This window comes from Hoplias malabaricus, chromosome 2 (genome assembly GCF_029633855.1).
Source record: "Hoplias malabaricus isolate fHopMal1 chromosome 2, fHopMal1.hap1, whole genome shotgun sequence".
Classification (NCBI taxonomy): domain Eukaryota; kingdom Metazoa; phylum Chordata; class Actinopteri; order Characiformes; family Erythrinidae; genus Hoplias; species Hoplias malabaricus.
The window spans coordinates 18,501,084-18,517,057 of NC_089801.1; the positions used below are offsets into that span (position 1 = coordinate 18,501,084).

Sequence of the window (15,974 nt, forward strand, 5' to 3'; positions counted from 1 at the left end):
TGACTGGGTGAGTGTGAATTATCCACAGGGGTAGGAGTGTGTGTGTGTGAGAGTGAGAGAGAGTGACTGGGTGAGTGTGAAGTTGTCCACAGGTGTGTGTGTGTGTGTGTGTGTGTGAGAGAGAGAGAGAGAGAGAGAGAGAGAGAGAGAGAGAAAGAAAATGACTGGGTGAGTGTGAAGTTGTCCACAGGGGTAGGAGTGTATGTGTGAGTGAGAGAGAGTGACTGGGTGAGTGTGAAGTTGTCCACACGGGTGTATGTATGTGTGTGTGTGTGTGTGTGTGAGAGAGAGGGAGAGAGTGTGACTGGTTGAGTGTGAAATCTCTACCTTGTACCCAGTGATTCTGGGGGGACTCTGGACCCCCGTGACCCTGATCCAGATGAAGTGTTTACAGAAGTTGAATGAATGAATGATGTGTTTATCCCAATAAAAATAAGAGGCTCCAGTTACAACCGAACTCGAGACGTGATGATACACTATACGCCTCTTTTCTAAGGTTCAGGGCGTGGCCCGGTTGGTCTCCTGTGTCCTGTGTAAGTGTACACACTGCACAAAGAGAAGTGTGAACCCCTTGAGGACTGTGATATGGAAAAGATTAAGGAACAAACAGGCCTCATGAAGAATAATAAAAATATTTTCAGTCGATTCTCACGGCATCAAATGGCCTTTGTGTGTTTTTTATTGAAGGTGCAGGGAGCAGGCTGTCAAATTTCTGGGAATCTGGAGGTTCACCTGAGACACTCATGAATACAGCATGAAGGGAGGGAGGGATGGAGGGGAGGCGGGCCCTAATGCAAGACTCCTAATGTGACTCAGCACAAATTCCCTAAAAACCCCGGTGCCAGTGGACCGCCCGCACTGACCCGCTGGAGGACGATGTCTGTTTGTATTTACTCCCTGATGAAGCCAGCACTTTTCTGTGTGCTTCTGCTCCAGGCCGCGGCCCCTGCGATGGGCTACGCCGAGGGAGCACCGTCCGAAGTGTGTGAGAGCATGAAGCCTGGACATCAGGGAGTTTCTCCTCAGGCCATCACTTCTCCGTACACCATCAAGACCAGCAACAGCACCTTCAAGACAGGACAGAATGTTACAGGTGAGGGTTATAAAGTGTTAACACTGCCTTAAAGGTGAAATATTAGACAAATCTCTGCATAATCCACAGGTAATGATTGGTTTAATAAAATTATTCAGAGTGTTTCAATGTGAAATGATTCACTGTAGAGAATGAAGTCGTGTTGATTAAGGGGGAAACTCTGTAAATAGTGTTTGTTCTCAGGTTCCACTGCAAATCCTCACACATTTTAAGGTAAAACCTTCTTAAATCTATCAGCTCTGGTATTAGGCGGTGCACACGGAGTGATCTCATTTCACACAACACCTTTGTTTTCAGACATTTTCAGAGGTGGACGTCTGGTTCCATTCACCACCTCTGTCAACAGTTCTGTTTCCGAGTCTCTCGAGAATTGAGCATTCCACACAAAACCAAGCCCACGTTCCTTCATTCAATTTCTCAAGCACTAAATTATGAGTGCACTTCTTAAAATACGTGGAGTTCCACTTTAAGATTAAAGAACGCTCTTGTTCTTACCTCCTGCTTTCATCATCCAGACAATCTGTTCCCCCCGTAGCCCACCTGCTCGTCCTCAGGAATGAAGGGGATTAATGGAGAGTTTGTTGCTGCAGCAACCGTCTCTGCTCTTCGGGGAAGGCGTGGCATTAGTTGGTGGAACATTGTTGTGAGGATTTAATGGCGTTCAGACACGCAAACATCAGTGAGGTCAGGTTAATCTTGGATTAGTTCTGGATCACAAACGCCTCTCCGACTCATCCCAGAGGCACTTGAAGGAAGTACTTCACACCAATGAACACAGTTCCACTGTTCCACAGGCCAGTCCTGGGTGGGTGGAGAAGGGGGTGGGCTTCCTCCTGACCCCAGTATAGACCACGTTTGTTTAAGTATGTTGTTAAGTACTGGTGTATCAAACCTGGAAAAATAAAACACAACATGCAAAAATACGCAAGCGTTGTCTCCCTCTTGCGGACATTAGCTGGTATTGCAGTTTGTAGAATATGTGTGTGTGCACCAGTGATGCCTGTTGTACCCCGACCAGGATGAAGCTTCTACAGAAGATGAGTGAATGAATGAATGTATGAATGAATGAACAGTGAAGTGTGTGTGTGTGTGTAGCCCCAATATGAAAACCTTACTGATTTTAGTTCTATTTAAATCAAACTTTTCAGAATTATACGAAATAAAAATAAAATGATGACGTTGAAAAACACATGACTATTGCTTTAACTCTGTGGTCACTGTTAAACAGCGACATTAATCATGTATCTATGTGTACTTTGCTGTGTTCAGTGATAATTGATGGCGAAGGTTACGGTGGAGTGCTGCTTCAGGCTCGTTCAGGGTCCAGCACCAAGTCTCTGGGAACCTGGGGAACACCGCCATCAAACACCAAACACTTAGAGGTAAAACACATGCCTGCTTTATTGAGCACAGATTCATCAGAGACTCTGAAATAGTTTCTGTATTGTGTTAAACCCGGTCGTGGCCATGTCAGGGACCCGCCCTGTGGAGCAGAAATGGGTTCAGTCAGGAACTACAAAGCAATTTGATTCGTCCTCTGACTGAGTCACACTGCATCATCAAATAAATTTCAAAATAATGAATAATTTAGAAGATTGCATGTGATACTTTGGCAATAAACAGTTTAAATTCTACATTTCGCCGCTGTCCAATCAAAAGCATGTATCTCCAACATGTAGCTTTACAGGAGAAAGAAAAATCCCTACATTTCAGTGGAAGTCAATGTAAAAAGATTTATTTCCAAGCAATTCTGGAGCATTTCTATTGGTCCATTCATCATCAGTGTTTTACAAAGTGTGACGGACAGCTGCTGTGTTCAAATGTAAATGACAGAAATGGAGATACAGGGTTTTTGATTTGTTTTGTGCCTCACAGTTATAGATAATAATTTTCGAATTCCTCCGTCATCATTTTAACATTCCGACTTCAGCTGATCGCCTTTAAGTCAAAGGTGACGTAAATATGGAAATGAGCTCAGTTCTGTACGTCTGTGGCTCACTTAAAACCAGTCCAGCTTGAAACACTCCTTTTAACTCACAGCAGAGTTAATGAGGGGAACTGAACTGCTGTGGGCTGCGTAGGAGGGTGGATGTGTAAAAACGTTTCAGTGGCACCATGTTTCTATGGTAAAGACTTTATTTTATTTAAAAAAAAAAAACATGCACAATTTGTCTTTGTGTGAAATTAAAAATAAAAGCTCTCTCTCAAGGTTAATCCTCAATTTTTGACATAATTAGCGACGCACATTTGATATTTAGTGTTATTACGAGTTATTAAGTATGAGCACTCTTACGCTACACTGGGATTAGTGGCTAATGGGGAGCCCTGGGGGGTCCCGCAGGGGGTCTTTTGTTGGGGTTTTAGGGTTTGTGGATCATTACAGATGCTGGATTAGGGCTCTGCCAACTGATGGCATAGGAAGCCACTCCAGGAGAATATAAAAATACATAAATATATATAATGAATAATCCAAATTAATAAATAAATAAATAAACAACATGAAACGATGATGGTTTTCTGCTCTGGGCTTTTTGGAAAGAGCCAAATAAAGCTGCAGATTAATACAGCGCCACAGAAACAGCGGTTAATCACTGTCACAATGATTATTTTACAGCTTGGAGAACTGACAGTTTAGTCACCTGATGTTAAAGGGACAGCAGCTTATTTCAAACTAATCTGTATTTGGTGAATGAATATGTTACGGTCGATTACCACCGGCAATAAATTCCGTGCGATTCCCTGGAGCCAGAAAAGGGAAGACGAGGCGCTGAGGAGATATTCGCTCCTAACAGACTTTCATTATAAACATGTTTAGAGTCTAAAAGCTGTTGTGACGTAGTGAGATTTATCCCCTCTGAGATGTCCCCTCACTGTTCGCCTTTTCCCTCCATTAACCCCTCCTTTACTCAGTGCTCGGGAAACAAACAAGGTGCCATCACACACTCCAACATCAACATGAAGAACAACCTCACGGTTTACACGTGGATGCCCCCATCAACCACCGACAGCTTCTACTTCATGTGAGTGGAGTCCTGTGGCTGACTGCCATCAAAACCACACAGAAATGTTCATATTTGTGTATATGATCAATAGATTAGGAACACCTTCCTTGTATCTACATTCATTGCACCGTTTATCAGCTCCACTGACCACACAGCAGCACTTTGTACTTCTATAATTACAGAGTGTAGTCCAGCTGTTGCCCTGCATACTTTGTTACCCCCTTTCCTTTCCCCTGTTCTTTAGGGCTCAGGACCCCCACAGAGCAGGTGTGATGTGGTGGTGGATCATCCTGGTGTGTTAGTGTGTGTTAGCGCAGCAGATTAACTGCAGAACCACAAAGTGCCGCTGTGATCAGTGTAGATACAAGGAGGTGGCTTTTATGTTATGATTTTTTGGTGTCTCTTCCCAATATCTTCAGTGATTTTAATGATTTTTATGATCTTTCAGAGCCACCGTAGCCAAAGAAAAATCCATATACTGGTTAACTGTCAAGTCCAAGGCTCTGACCAGAGGTGAGACACTTTAAAACTCTAATGACACTTTTAGTCACCAGGAGACACTTCATTAACCGAACACGTGAATACAGCACACTGTGGTGATCAGAGTCTTTTCTGTTGTGACCTCTAACCTGTGTTTATTTCCCAGAAGCGGGTTCTGGTGCGGACCCTCAGAAGATCTCTTCTCCTCTGCTTCTGTGTGTTCTCTTCCTCTCCACTCTCGCCTCTGTGATGTTTCAGAGCTAGAACAAACACACAGCTTCAGATTACACACACACACACACACACACACACACACACACATGCGCGCGCACACAAAACAATGGCAGATCAATAAGAGAGCAATAGGAAACACACAGTATATATTATATATTACAAGTTATGTTATACATTTAAAACAAAAGGATTTAGTCTTAAAATATAATTTAAAAAACCAACAATTTTTGGACTTTTATTATAAAAAATTGAGAGAAAAATATGAACACCTAAAAAAGGATGAACGTATTTATTTAATTCTAAAGGGTGATTTATAGGAATTTAGGGGTTTTATTTTAATGCCATTCAGGGTCGTGGTGGGTCCGGCGCCTACCCGGAATCACAGGGCGCAAGGCAGGAACACACCCTGGAGTCCTTCACAGGGCGACACACACTCACACATTCACTCACACCTACGAGGAGTCACCCGGAGGAAACCCACGCAGACACAGGGAGAACACACCACACTCCTCACAGTCACCTGGAGGAAACCCACACAGACACGGGGAGAACACACCACACTCCTCACAGTGACCTGGAGGAAACCCACGCAGACACGGGGAGAACACACCACACTCCTCACAGTCACCCGGAGGAAACCCACGCAGACAAAGGGAGAACACACCACACTCCTCAGTCACCTGGAGGAAACCCACACGGACACAGGGAGAACACACCACACTCCTTACAGTCACCCGGAGGAAACCCACGCAGACAAAGGGAGAACACACCACACTCCTCACAGACAGTCACCTGGAGGAAACCCACACGGACACAGGGAGAACACACCACACTCCTCACAGTCACCTGGAGGAAACCCACGCAGACAAAGGGAGAACACACCACACTCCTCACAGACAGTCACGAACCCACAACCTCCAGGACCCTGAAGCTCTTTTCTCTTCTTCATGAGTGTGTAGTTCTGAGTGAGTGTCTAATATGGAGTCTGCAAATGAATGGGGTCGAAGGGGTGGTGTTTTTTATTTCTAGCAAATTATTCAAGGCATTGATATAAAACTGGCTACATATACAACACTGCATATAAATCACCGAATGACTTTCAAAAACATTTAAAAAAGTGTACTTACCCTTTAAGAAGCTGGTGTTCCTGTTTTTTATTGTTAAAGGATGCTTTTTTAAAATAGTGTGTTATTTACATGAATTTCAAATGTCACAGATGTCTGATGTGAATAAATATAAAAAAGTAGTGATTCATTCCGCTTAAACTCAGTGTGCGTTTGTGAACTCTAACTTTTAGTGATTAGAATCTCATTAGCATAAATTAGTGCTGTGTGATTGCTTAATTAAGGCAGCGAAGCTGATTCCAAACGCCTTAAAACGTGACGGAAAAACCTGGTGAAGTGATAAAAGGAATATTTTTGGGAGATTTTTTTCTTTGTTTCAAAGTTTGAAGAATAAATTAACATGCAACACTTGCCAAAAAGGGGGGTAATTTCAAAAGGTTTTACTCTGTGTGTGTGTGTGTGAGAGAGAGAGAGAGAGAGAGAGAGAGAGAGAGAGAGAGACACACACAAACTGGTACATTAAAGGACCCTTAGGTAGGATTTGGTATTTTGGATCCTGGGCTCCCCCTACAGTTGCAGACTGTAATTCAATTTCCCATCACTGTCCAGAAGGGCCAAGGGGGGAGGAGGGACAGAGTGGGGGTGGTTTTGCCTCCTCCAAAAGTTACATAGTGCAGCTTCTTCTGTGCTGAGCCCGGCATAGCAACGACAGAGGCTCTGTTCTCTCTGTTACATCTCAGAGGAGCATCACAATGATTTTAAAGCTGTAATTAATTCTAAGGTAAAAATACTACATAGTGTTGGTTTAAAGGTTGCGATGTTTTAAGGTTAGGGTCAAGGGTTCGACACAATGTAATATTCTTACCATAAAATTACAGCTTCAAAATCTTCGTGATATTTCACTGACCCTTAATGTATATAACTTTTTGTAGCAGGGTAGGACACCACATCCTCTCCCTCCTACACCCCATTGATTTCAGCATTGTGCTGTGAATAATGAATTACACTAGGGGGGCCCCAGGAGCAAAAAAAACCCAAATGTTACCTATTGTTCCTTTAAAATAAATGTTCACAAAATGAATGCAACTCAGTTAAATTCCCACAATTCATGGAAATAAATGTGCGTGTTTGTATGTGTATGCACTTGAGTGTGTGTGTGTGTGTGTGGACAAGTGTAAGAGAGAGAATGTGTGTGTGTGTGTCTGAGATCATGTGTCTCACACTCTTGGACTCAGAGATACGAGGCCTCTGCGGAATCTCTCACCACCTAAATATTAGTGCAGGAACATGCCAACAGATCAGTGCCACAGTCTCCACTTACACACACCTGGAATCAGCCACTAAACATTCACTACGTGGCCAAAAGAATGTGGACAACTGCTCATCCAGTTTTTTCTCAAAAATGAAGCGTCTTTAAATCAGGATTACGTTCCTCTGTAATCTCCAACAGTCCCTATTCCTCTGGGAAGCCTTTACACTTGATGTTGGAACATTGCTATGAGGATTTGATGGCAACCTTCTAAATATTAGCAGGCTCAAGTAATATAGGGTCTAAAAAAATCTTAAAAATAAAGAAAGGACTAAATAAAATCTTCTAAAATGCTCCCCTAAAAAAGTCTGACGCTTCTGTAAAAGGTTATTACTTAATAAAGTAGGACTCAGTTGCTGTTTGCTCAGCACAGGGCAGAAATGCCCCCCACACAACTTCAAATAATGTCCCAGAACATCAGAGGAAGGTTAGGGCTCAGAGTGAGTCCTAGGCTGAGGTGTGCATCCTGCAGCTGCAGCTGCCAGAGGTATTAGAGTCACAGAGTGAGAGCGTGCAGACAGAGGCAGATTTACAGGGACTTCTCCAGACGACTGTGTCATGGGGTCTAAGCAGGAGATAAGGAGGAGTAAATATAGCAGCGGTAAGTTGAGCGTAATCCATTTCATGTCTTTGATAAATCCCTCAATGGACGTCGTCACTCGACATGCAACAGAAACCAGTGTCAACCAGTGGACCGCTGTCCCTGCAAATAATTAGACACCGGCCAATCAAAACATTAAAACGACTAATGATTTTATCAGCTCCACTGATCATAGACTGTAGTGCTTCTATTGCTCTGCATACTTTGTAGCCCACTTTCACCCTGTTCCTTAAAGGTCAGGACACCCACAGAGAAGGTAACCTATTACTATTCAATGACACTGACATGCTGGTGCGAGTAGATCAGACACAGCAGTGATGCTGGAGTTTTTAAACCCCTCAGTGTCTGGACTAAGAACAGTGCACCGACCAAAAACATCCAACCGACAGCGTCCTGTGTCACTGATGAAGGACTAGAGGACGAGCAACACACATTGTGCAGCAACAGATGAGCTACTGTCTCTGACTTTACATCTACAAGGTGGACCAACGCAGAGGAATGTCTCAGAGAGTGGACACAGGTTAACACTTTTCATTGTTCATTCCACCCCTAAAGCCTCCATTTCGCTGGATTCATTAACAATTATAATATAATTTATATTTACATAGTCACTGTGTCTCTTCAATCTATTAGAAATGAACATGCTACGTCTCAACTGACATGTCACATCAGAAAAAGCAGGCCTGTAACTTTAAGACATAAGAAATTAAAATAAACAGCAAGAAATTGTAAAACTTCACTAACAGGCTGTTGTTTTCAAAAGGCAGCTTCCATTTCATACATCTCAAAAACAGCAAAAGATATTATTTTTCCCGTTAACGTCAGCCGCACACCAGACTCCTCCTCGAGCGATGTCAATTTTCAACATTGGATTAAATTTACGAAAGACTTCTAGAATCGTGGGGCCCGCCCATCATTCTCTGGGTTGTTTGGTGTGTGGTGGTCAGGAGCGCAGTGTTAATCCAGTCTTTGACAGTCAGATAAAATCAGGGGGTTGATATTTTCTTAAGTGTTTAGTCTTGGGTGCAAATAGTGAGCGGGCAAGATGTGCAGTTTTTGGAAAATCTGTGAATAAAGACTCTTTAGGGGCATCCATCTTCTCAAAGCCTTGTAGTGTGTGGCTAGAATTAGTTAAAACAGTTTAAATGCTACGGAAAAGGTGCATTGTATTGTCAAAGGAAAATTAATTCACAGCTTTGCAGCAAATAAATCAAACCTCAGATGTTTGCGGTGAAGCATTTTCACATTTTCAGTAGTTTAAAAGAAACCTTGACGCAGCAGTAAAATCGTATTAGAACTCAATGGCGCTCCTTAAACAAGAGGAATTCAGAAGCTCAGCCAACACAGTTGTACTACCGCTCGCTTCATGTCCTTGCTAAAGTCACATGGCCTGGGCACACCACCACAGACGTAGTAGCGTTGGCCTCTGAGGGACTTGGATGAGCTTTAAATGACCTCGGCTGTTCCTTCAAGTTCTGTTTCCACAGTTCATAGAGGGCAGCGTTTAAAAACGTCACACACTTACTTCAGTTTTAAAAGCAGCCAAATGTCACCCACACTAAGAAAATATGGAGGATGCCTCCTATATCTCCAAACTATTACAAATTATTTGTTAAACATGAGCACTATCATTTTAGCAAGGGCATCAGCACAAGTGCATTCTGGGCCTGAAAAAAAACAAAAACCTTCTTTCGTATCAGGGCAGCTGTCCCAGTCGAGGTTTTCCTGATTGAACGCTGGAGGTTAATTTGGCCAAGCGCTGGTGCATTGGTCATGGTTGAGGGTGCAGGACATCTGCCGAGAACTGCTTCTTGTAGCTTTAAGGGCAACAGATTTTTGTACAAGCTGATTAAACAAGTCAGTTTAAAAAGCAGTATCCCATTACATTCCGGAAATTTCAATACAACTCACTTAGCAAAATATAAACACAAATTCAGTTCACTTTAGATATTTACACCTTCTCTTAAGGAGCCATGCAACTTTTAAAAAACATTCACAACGACAGGCAGAGGAACCAGATGAATTTGAGAAATTCTTACAATTGTTGTTTAACCTACCATTGTAATTCTATAAGGACCCATATGTATGATCTATGAGTGTAACAACTTAATCAAAGCTAAACCAAAAGCTATCATCTTCACTGTTGACACGCTGAACCCTGAGGGGCACATGTGTATTCAGGATTATCCAGTGAGCCAAATCATTTCCACCCACCGTTCAAGAGTGAGAACAGTGCTTACTTTGGCTTAAATTAGCTGGCTAACTTCACAATACATACCACAGGCTCCTACTGCCACATCAAGACCATATTACACATTTATTTTTCTTCAGTAGGTTGAATTTATTCAAGTCATGATTAAAAAACAGCGCCGGCTGCAACAACAGATCGAAACGTGTTCTGGGTTTTCAAACTTGAACAGGAATGATGTTGGTATTGAGTGTTGGGAGAAAAGTTCAGGACAAGAAGAGAATTGGGCACAGATTTTTGTTTTTTAAATATATACCATCTCTCCATTTCTGACTAGTGCTGCGATACCAGTCAAGCCCCACAAATAAGGCAGAAGAGTCCAGCCAAATAATGATAATAATAGTCATAATACATTATGGTACAGGTTTTAACATCAGCTTTTCCCCCCTATTTTCTATTTTTTTGCTTGAATGTGTGTTATTAAAAAAAAAATAGAAACAGAAAAAACAAAACAAAAAAACAAACAAAAAACACAAAAAAAGTGTTGTTTAGATATATTTCTTCAGCTCGTCGTATATGACAAGCACGAAGGCGCCACCCATGCCTCGCAGGACGTTGGACCAGGCGCCCTTGAAGAAGGCCTTACCACCTTCATCCCGAGCAATCTTCTTCCAGCAGTCAATGGTTCCACTGTACATGATGTCGGCTGTAAACACAGAGTAGGAAGTGAGTCACCGAGGTACATCGGGGAGTATAGACATCATTCAGGGCGTGGTTTCATCTCATCTCTAAAATACTACACAGTATGACTTAACTTTGATACCCTTATAAAAATGACAAGTTTAATAATAAACATATACATAAATCTAATGTGAGGTTTATGTAACAAAAACGCTCATAATTCGTTTTACACGCCCATTTCCCCCCCCAAACGCTCCTCATTGCCTTTATTCTGCCTCATTCAAAAAGCAGTTTGTCCGGAAACACTTTATTACATCAGCACAAACTGTCAAGACTATAATCCGCTTGAGGGCTGAGGAGGACGCTACGTAAAAGTGTTAAACAGGCTGTTCTCGCAGCTCCATTTACACAGAGACTGTGCGGATGTGAATCGTTCTGAAAGTTTAACAGCCTGTGCAAACTAAAACGAACTCCTGTGTAGTGAAGTTTTCGCTGAGCTTTACCTCCTTTGCGGCCAGACTGCATCATCATGCGACGCCGGACAGTGTCAAAGGGGTACGATGTGAGACCAGCAACAGCAGTCACAGTCTGAGCGATCATCCAGCTCACGATGATGTGGGTGTTCTTGGGGTCAGGCAGCATACCTGCAAATTCACATAAAGTTTGGATAAATATAAAGAGAGATCTGAACAAAAATCCATCTCCGAATTAGTAACTTCAGGAGAAGCCAAAATCCACATGTTCCATAATTGGCACACTTCAGATTTTAATGCATGTAACACAGGCTAATATTAACACTCCACGCAGTTCAGTGAAGGTGAGATGAAATAATCAGCTTCAAGTCCCACTTCCTTTCTCCTCACCTGCAGTGATCCTGCACTAAGACCCTGCAGACTTCCTAAAGGAGGAGGTTAATAGGATGAAGGGGACAGGATAAAAAGTCAGTGAGATGTGGCCCTGTTGAACCCGGCTTAGACTCACCTTTAGCGGTGTCATAGATGCCGAAGTAGGCCGCTCTGTAGATGATGATTCCCTGCACGGACACGTTGAAGCCCTGGTAGAGTCCCTTCAGCCCATCAGACCTGAAGATCTTCACCAGGCAGTTCCCCAGGCCACTGAACTCCCTCTCAGCGCCGGCTTTGCCCACATCCGCCGCCAGACGCGTTCGGGCGAAGTCAAGAGGGTAAACGAAGCACAGGGACGTGGCACCTGCAGCGCCACCAGATGCCAAGTTACCAGCGAAGTACCGCCAGAACTGGGTGCGCTTGTCCACTCCGTCGAGGAAGACCTTCTTGTACTTGTCCTTGAAGGCGAAGTTGAGCGCCTGTGTGGGGAAGTACCTGATGACATTGGCCAGATTACCTCTCCAGAATGACAGGAAGCCCTGCTCCTTCGGGATTCGGACCACACAGTCCATGATGCCCTTGTACTGCTTGTCCACTGTGATCTGCTTGCTGGCATGCTGGACCTGTGGACAACAAATAGGAAAAATCAAAACCCATTAGTCAGATAGAACGTGTGTTTTTTGTTCCCATGTTTAGGAAATACTGTACTGAGACTGTGGCTATAACTCAGAACAGTTTGGGAGGGGGGCAACAATGTAAAGGTGATTTGTATGAATAATATTTCAATTAAATGTTACATTTTTCTTCTATAAATGAAGGTTCAAATGTCATTTTTTTGGTTGTGATGTCACAGACAAGTGTTTGGGGGCTTCTCACCCATAAATCATGTAGTGTTTTGTAATAGTCCCTACATTTTAAAATGTAGTTATTAAATTTAAATTGGATAGAGGTTAAAATATAAACTACAGCTCCTGCAAATCATCCCTACTTCACATGAATCTTAAATAAATTCACTTCTTATAAAATGCACAGAAAGACTTTCAAATGTCACTTAAGTAAAGTGACAATATAAGAAAACATTTACTTCCAGATTATCGTATTTCTAGTGTCAAGACATCAAAACGGCCTATAAACTACTTCATCTGACCTTGGGAAACTTCCCAAAACTTCTCTAAATGACCCACTGCCACTTCACCTTTCCACAGCCGGAGTTATCAGGGCCTAGCTTTAGTAGAGGTCTCCCCTTCTTATGACCTTGGTTCAAAAATAACCTTCCAATTTTCTTGATTTATAATCTTCTTTAAGTGCTTATTTCAGCTTTTAAAATCTCACAGGAGGATGGCATGCTTTGTCAAAGGGACAAGACGTACAGGCTTTGAATACCAAGATGGAAACAGCATTACATAACCACCCTCTCATTCAAATTAACCCTCACTGAAAACAACTAAAGCATCAATGAGTCTGATTTGAAGGCCCTGAGGAGGACTTTTAAATCTCCTGGATAATCAATGAAGTGCTGATAGTAAATGTTAAGCAAGCTAAGCTTACTCCAATGTCATGTCAATGACTACCACAGCAAGGCGGCTACCTAGCTTTAGCAAATGAAGGACAATGTTAAGCAAAGCATACACTTACATACTGCACTATACTTTATTTCCCAATTTTACCCATTAACTGAGGTTATAAAACATGACAAACTGTACATACTGTATATTTGTGTTTATACAGCTTTAGTTAATCATTAAATATTTTTTTCTAAGTGAATGTCTCGTTGCTGTGGTTAAACTACAACTCAGCAAACGTACACGACGTTTATTCACTCTTATTTCTCAATTTTCCGTTCCACCTTAAATGACTCATCTCCCATTTTGGGGCGCAGCGCTTACGTAGTGATAGCCTCTGGCATTTAAGGCGGTACTACAAATTCCACGTAACACTTATTGACGCGTTTTGTCATATTAGATCATATAACCATAAAATGAAGTTAAATAAAACAAGAGCAAATGTATCTACGGGGAATGTTACAAGTTTAATTAAGTTTAATTGTTTAATTTAGCTTAAATGGACAATTAACTAATCCAGTCTAATAAGGGAATAAAAACGATCCAAGACGTCAAAATTTGACTAATTGGAAACTAATTTAAGCCTCTCCTTCGATATACTTGTTATAAAGGCACTTAAAAAGGAATAAAACACTGATATCAATGAGTAAAAGCATCAACGGAAAGCGCAGAGCCGGTGAAATGTCGGCCGCGGATGCAGGACGTTCGGTTACCTGAAGGAGGAGCTTCACTCTCTCAATGGGCGCGACGGCGGTCTTGGAGATGGCGGCGGCGATTCCTCCGGCCATGAAGTCCTTAGCGAAGGAGATGGCGGTCTCATTCATGATGCTGTTTGGTCTGTTCGCTTCACCCAGAAAGTGTTACCCGTTCTCCGGCCTGCACTATAACCCGCTCCGCTCCGTTCAGTCGAAATGGCCGAATATATACGCGCAGGGGATCTTCTTAAGAACGCGGCTCGCGAGATACCACGGGATCTCCGAGGCTCCACTCTGATTGGTCCGTCTGTTCTTCAGAATCTCGGAAATGTTATTGTGATTGGTTCATTGTGATTGGTTCTTCTGCACTTTAGAATCCCAGCTATGTCTTTGTGATTGGTCCATTATAGTATTGTGATTGGTTCTTCTACATTTTAGAATCCCAGGTATTGGCCCATTGTCTCATTGTGATTGGTTCTTCTGCACATTTTAGAATCCCAGCTATGCCTTTGTGATTGGTCCATTATATTATTGTGATTGGTTATTCTACATTTTAGAATCATTCTTTACTTTAGAATTTCAGAGTTAAACATTTCTGATTGGTCCAAACCTTGCTTTGTTCCACAACGGAAGTGCCCTTGAGAAGCACCTAACCCCCAGCTGTTGCCCAAGGACTGCAGCCATGTGTGTGTGTGTGTGTGTTTGTTCACTGCAAATGCTGAGTCTTTATTTCAGCAAGGGATCAAAGTATCACTTCTTCTTCTTCAGAATCTGTTATCTATGATTGGTCCATTATCTCACTGTGATTGGTCCATTATCTCACTGTGATTGGTCCATTATTTTTAGATCCTCGGATATCTCCTTGTGATTGGTCAATCATCTCATTGTGGTTGTTTTGTTTATTTATTACACTCTTAAATTTCTCATTTTGATTGGTCCTAAAGATTTATAAGAGAATGGTTTATGAGATTAATTATTTTGATTGGTCCATGTGCTTTATAAAAAGAACTCATCAGTGTTATATCACAGTCTCAACCCCTCCCTTGATTCACAGAACAGTGTGTGGTACACAGTGAGTGAACAGACTGTACAGGATTGATCCAAAATCATGTGAGTTATTACATGATACTTAATGTACCAGGCAATTACAGTTAATTCAGAGCTTTCCCAGGCAGTGAATACACAATAACACCATGACCTCAGTTTACCAGAGAGAAATCTTCCCAGAACTGAGCCATGGAAATCACAAACAGCTGAACGCTCAGTTCCCTAATGATTATAAAGTGTAATTAAAAGGAAAAGCGATGTAACACAACACAATTGTAAACTTCCTGCTCTCCCCTTTTATTGTAGTGTGTGTGGAATCAAATTCTGAATGTCTTTATATTTACAAAATATTATCCAGTTAGTGAGTGAAAATACCCAAATTATTTTATTTGTGCTTCTGTCAGTTAAATAAAAAAAAGTCCTGGAGGTTGTGAGTTGGAGTCTCGCTCCGGGTCACTGTCTGTGAGGAGTGTGGTGTGTTCTCTCTGTGTCTGCGTGGGTTTCCTCCGGGTGACTGTCTGTGAGGAGTGTTGTGTGTTTTCCCTGGGTCTGCGTGGGTTTCCTCCGGGTGACTGTCTGTGAGGAGTGTGGTGTTTTCTCTCTGTGTCTGCACGGGTTTCCTCCGATAGACTGTCTGTGAGGAGTGTGGTGTGTTCTCCCTGTGTCTGTGTGGGTTTCCTCTGGGTGACTGTCATTGAGGAGTGTGGTGTGTTCTCCCTGTGTCTGCGTGGGTTTCCTCTGGGTGACTGTCATTGAGGAGTGTGGTGTGTTCTCCCTGTGTCTGCGTGGGTTTCCTCCGGGTGCTCCGGTTTCCTCCCACGCTCCAAAAACACATGTTGGTAGGTGGATTGGAAACTTAAAAGTGTCCGTAGGTGTGAGTGTTTGTGTGAACGTGTAAGTCTGTGTTGCTCTGTGAAGGACCTCCAGGGTGTGCCCCTGCCTTGCGCCCAGTGATTCTCGGTAGACTTTGGTCCCACCACCGCCCTGAACAGGATAAGGGTTACAGACAATGAATGAATGAATGAATGAATGAATGAATGAATAAATAAATGAGGAATAAATGTATGTAAAAAATCTGATGTAATTTGAGATATTTTTTATGATGAATGTATATCCACAGCAGGCCAGCCTACAAATACATAGATATAGCAGAAAGTTTATATCTCTGTCTTA

The 15,974-nt window shown here is 42.4% G+C and overlaps 2 protein-coding genes across 2 annotated transcripts; one reads left to right on the top strand and one right to left on the bottom strand.

Moving 5' to 3' along the window:
* Positions 1-900: 900 nt before the first annotated feature.
* On the top strand, positions 901-4,848 carry si:dkey-251i10.2 (uncharacterized protein LOC562682 homolog). The gene is made up of 5 exons (XM_066652933.1): positions 901-1,093; positions 2,363-2,475; positions 4,004-4,113; positions 4,544-4,608; positions 4,742-4,848. Exons 1-5 carry the CDS (start codon positions 901-903, stop codon positions 4,837-4,839), a joined length of 579 nt encoding a protein of 192 aa, XP_066509030.1. The 3' UTR covers positions 4,840-4,848.
* A 5,239-nt stretch (positions 4,849-10,087) lies between these two features.
* Positions 10,088-14,038, bottom strand: si:dkey-251i10.1 (uncharacterized protein LOC100038774 homolog). The gene is made up of 4 exons (XM_066660286.1): positions 13,773-14,038; positions 11,634-12,120; positions 11,156-11,296; positions 10,088-10,677 (listed from the first exon to the last, which is right to left on the bottom strand). Exons 1-4 carry the CDS (start codon positions 13,881-13,883, stop codon positions 10,520-10,522), a joined length of 897 nt encoding a protein of 298 aa, XP_066516383.1. The 5' UTR covers positions 13,884-14,038; the 3' UTR covers positions 10,088-10,519.
* Positions 14,039-15,974: the final 1,936 nt, after the last annotated feature.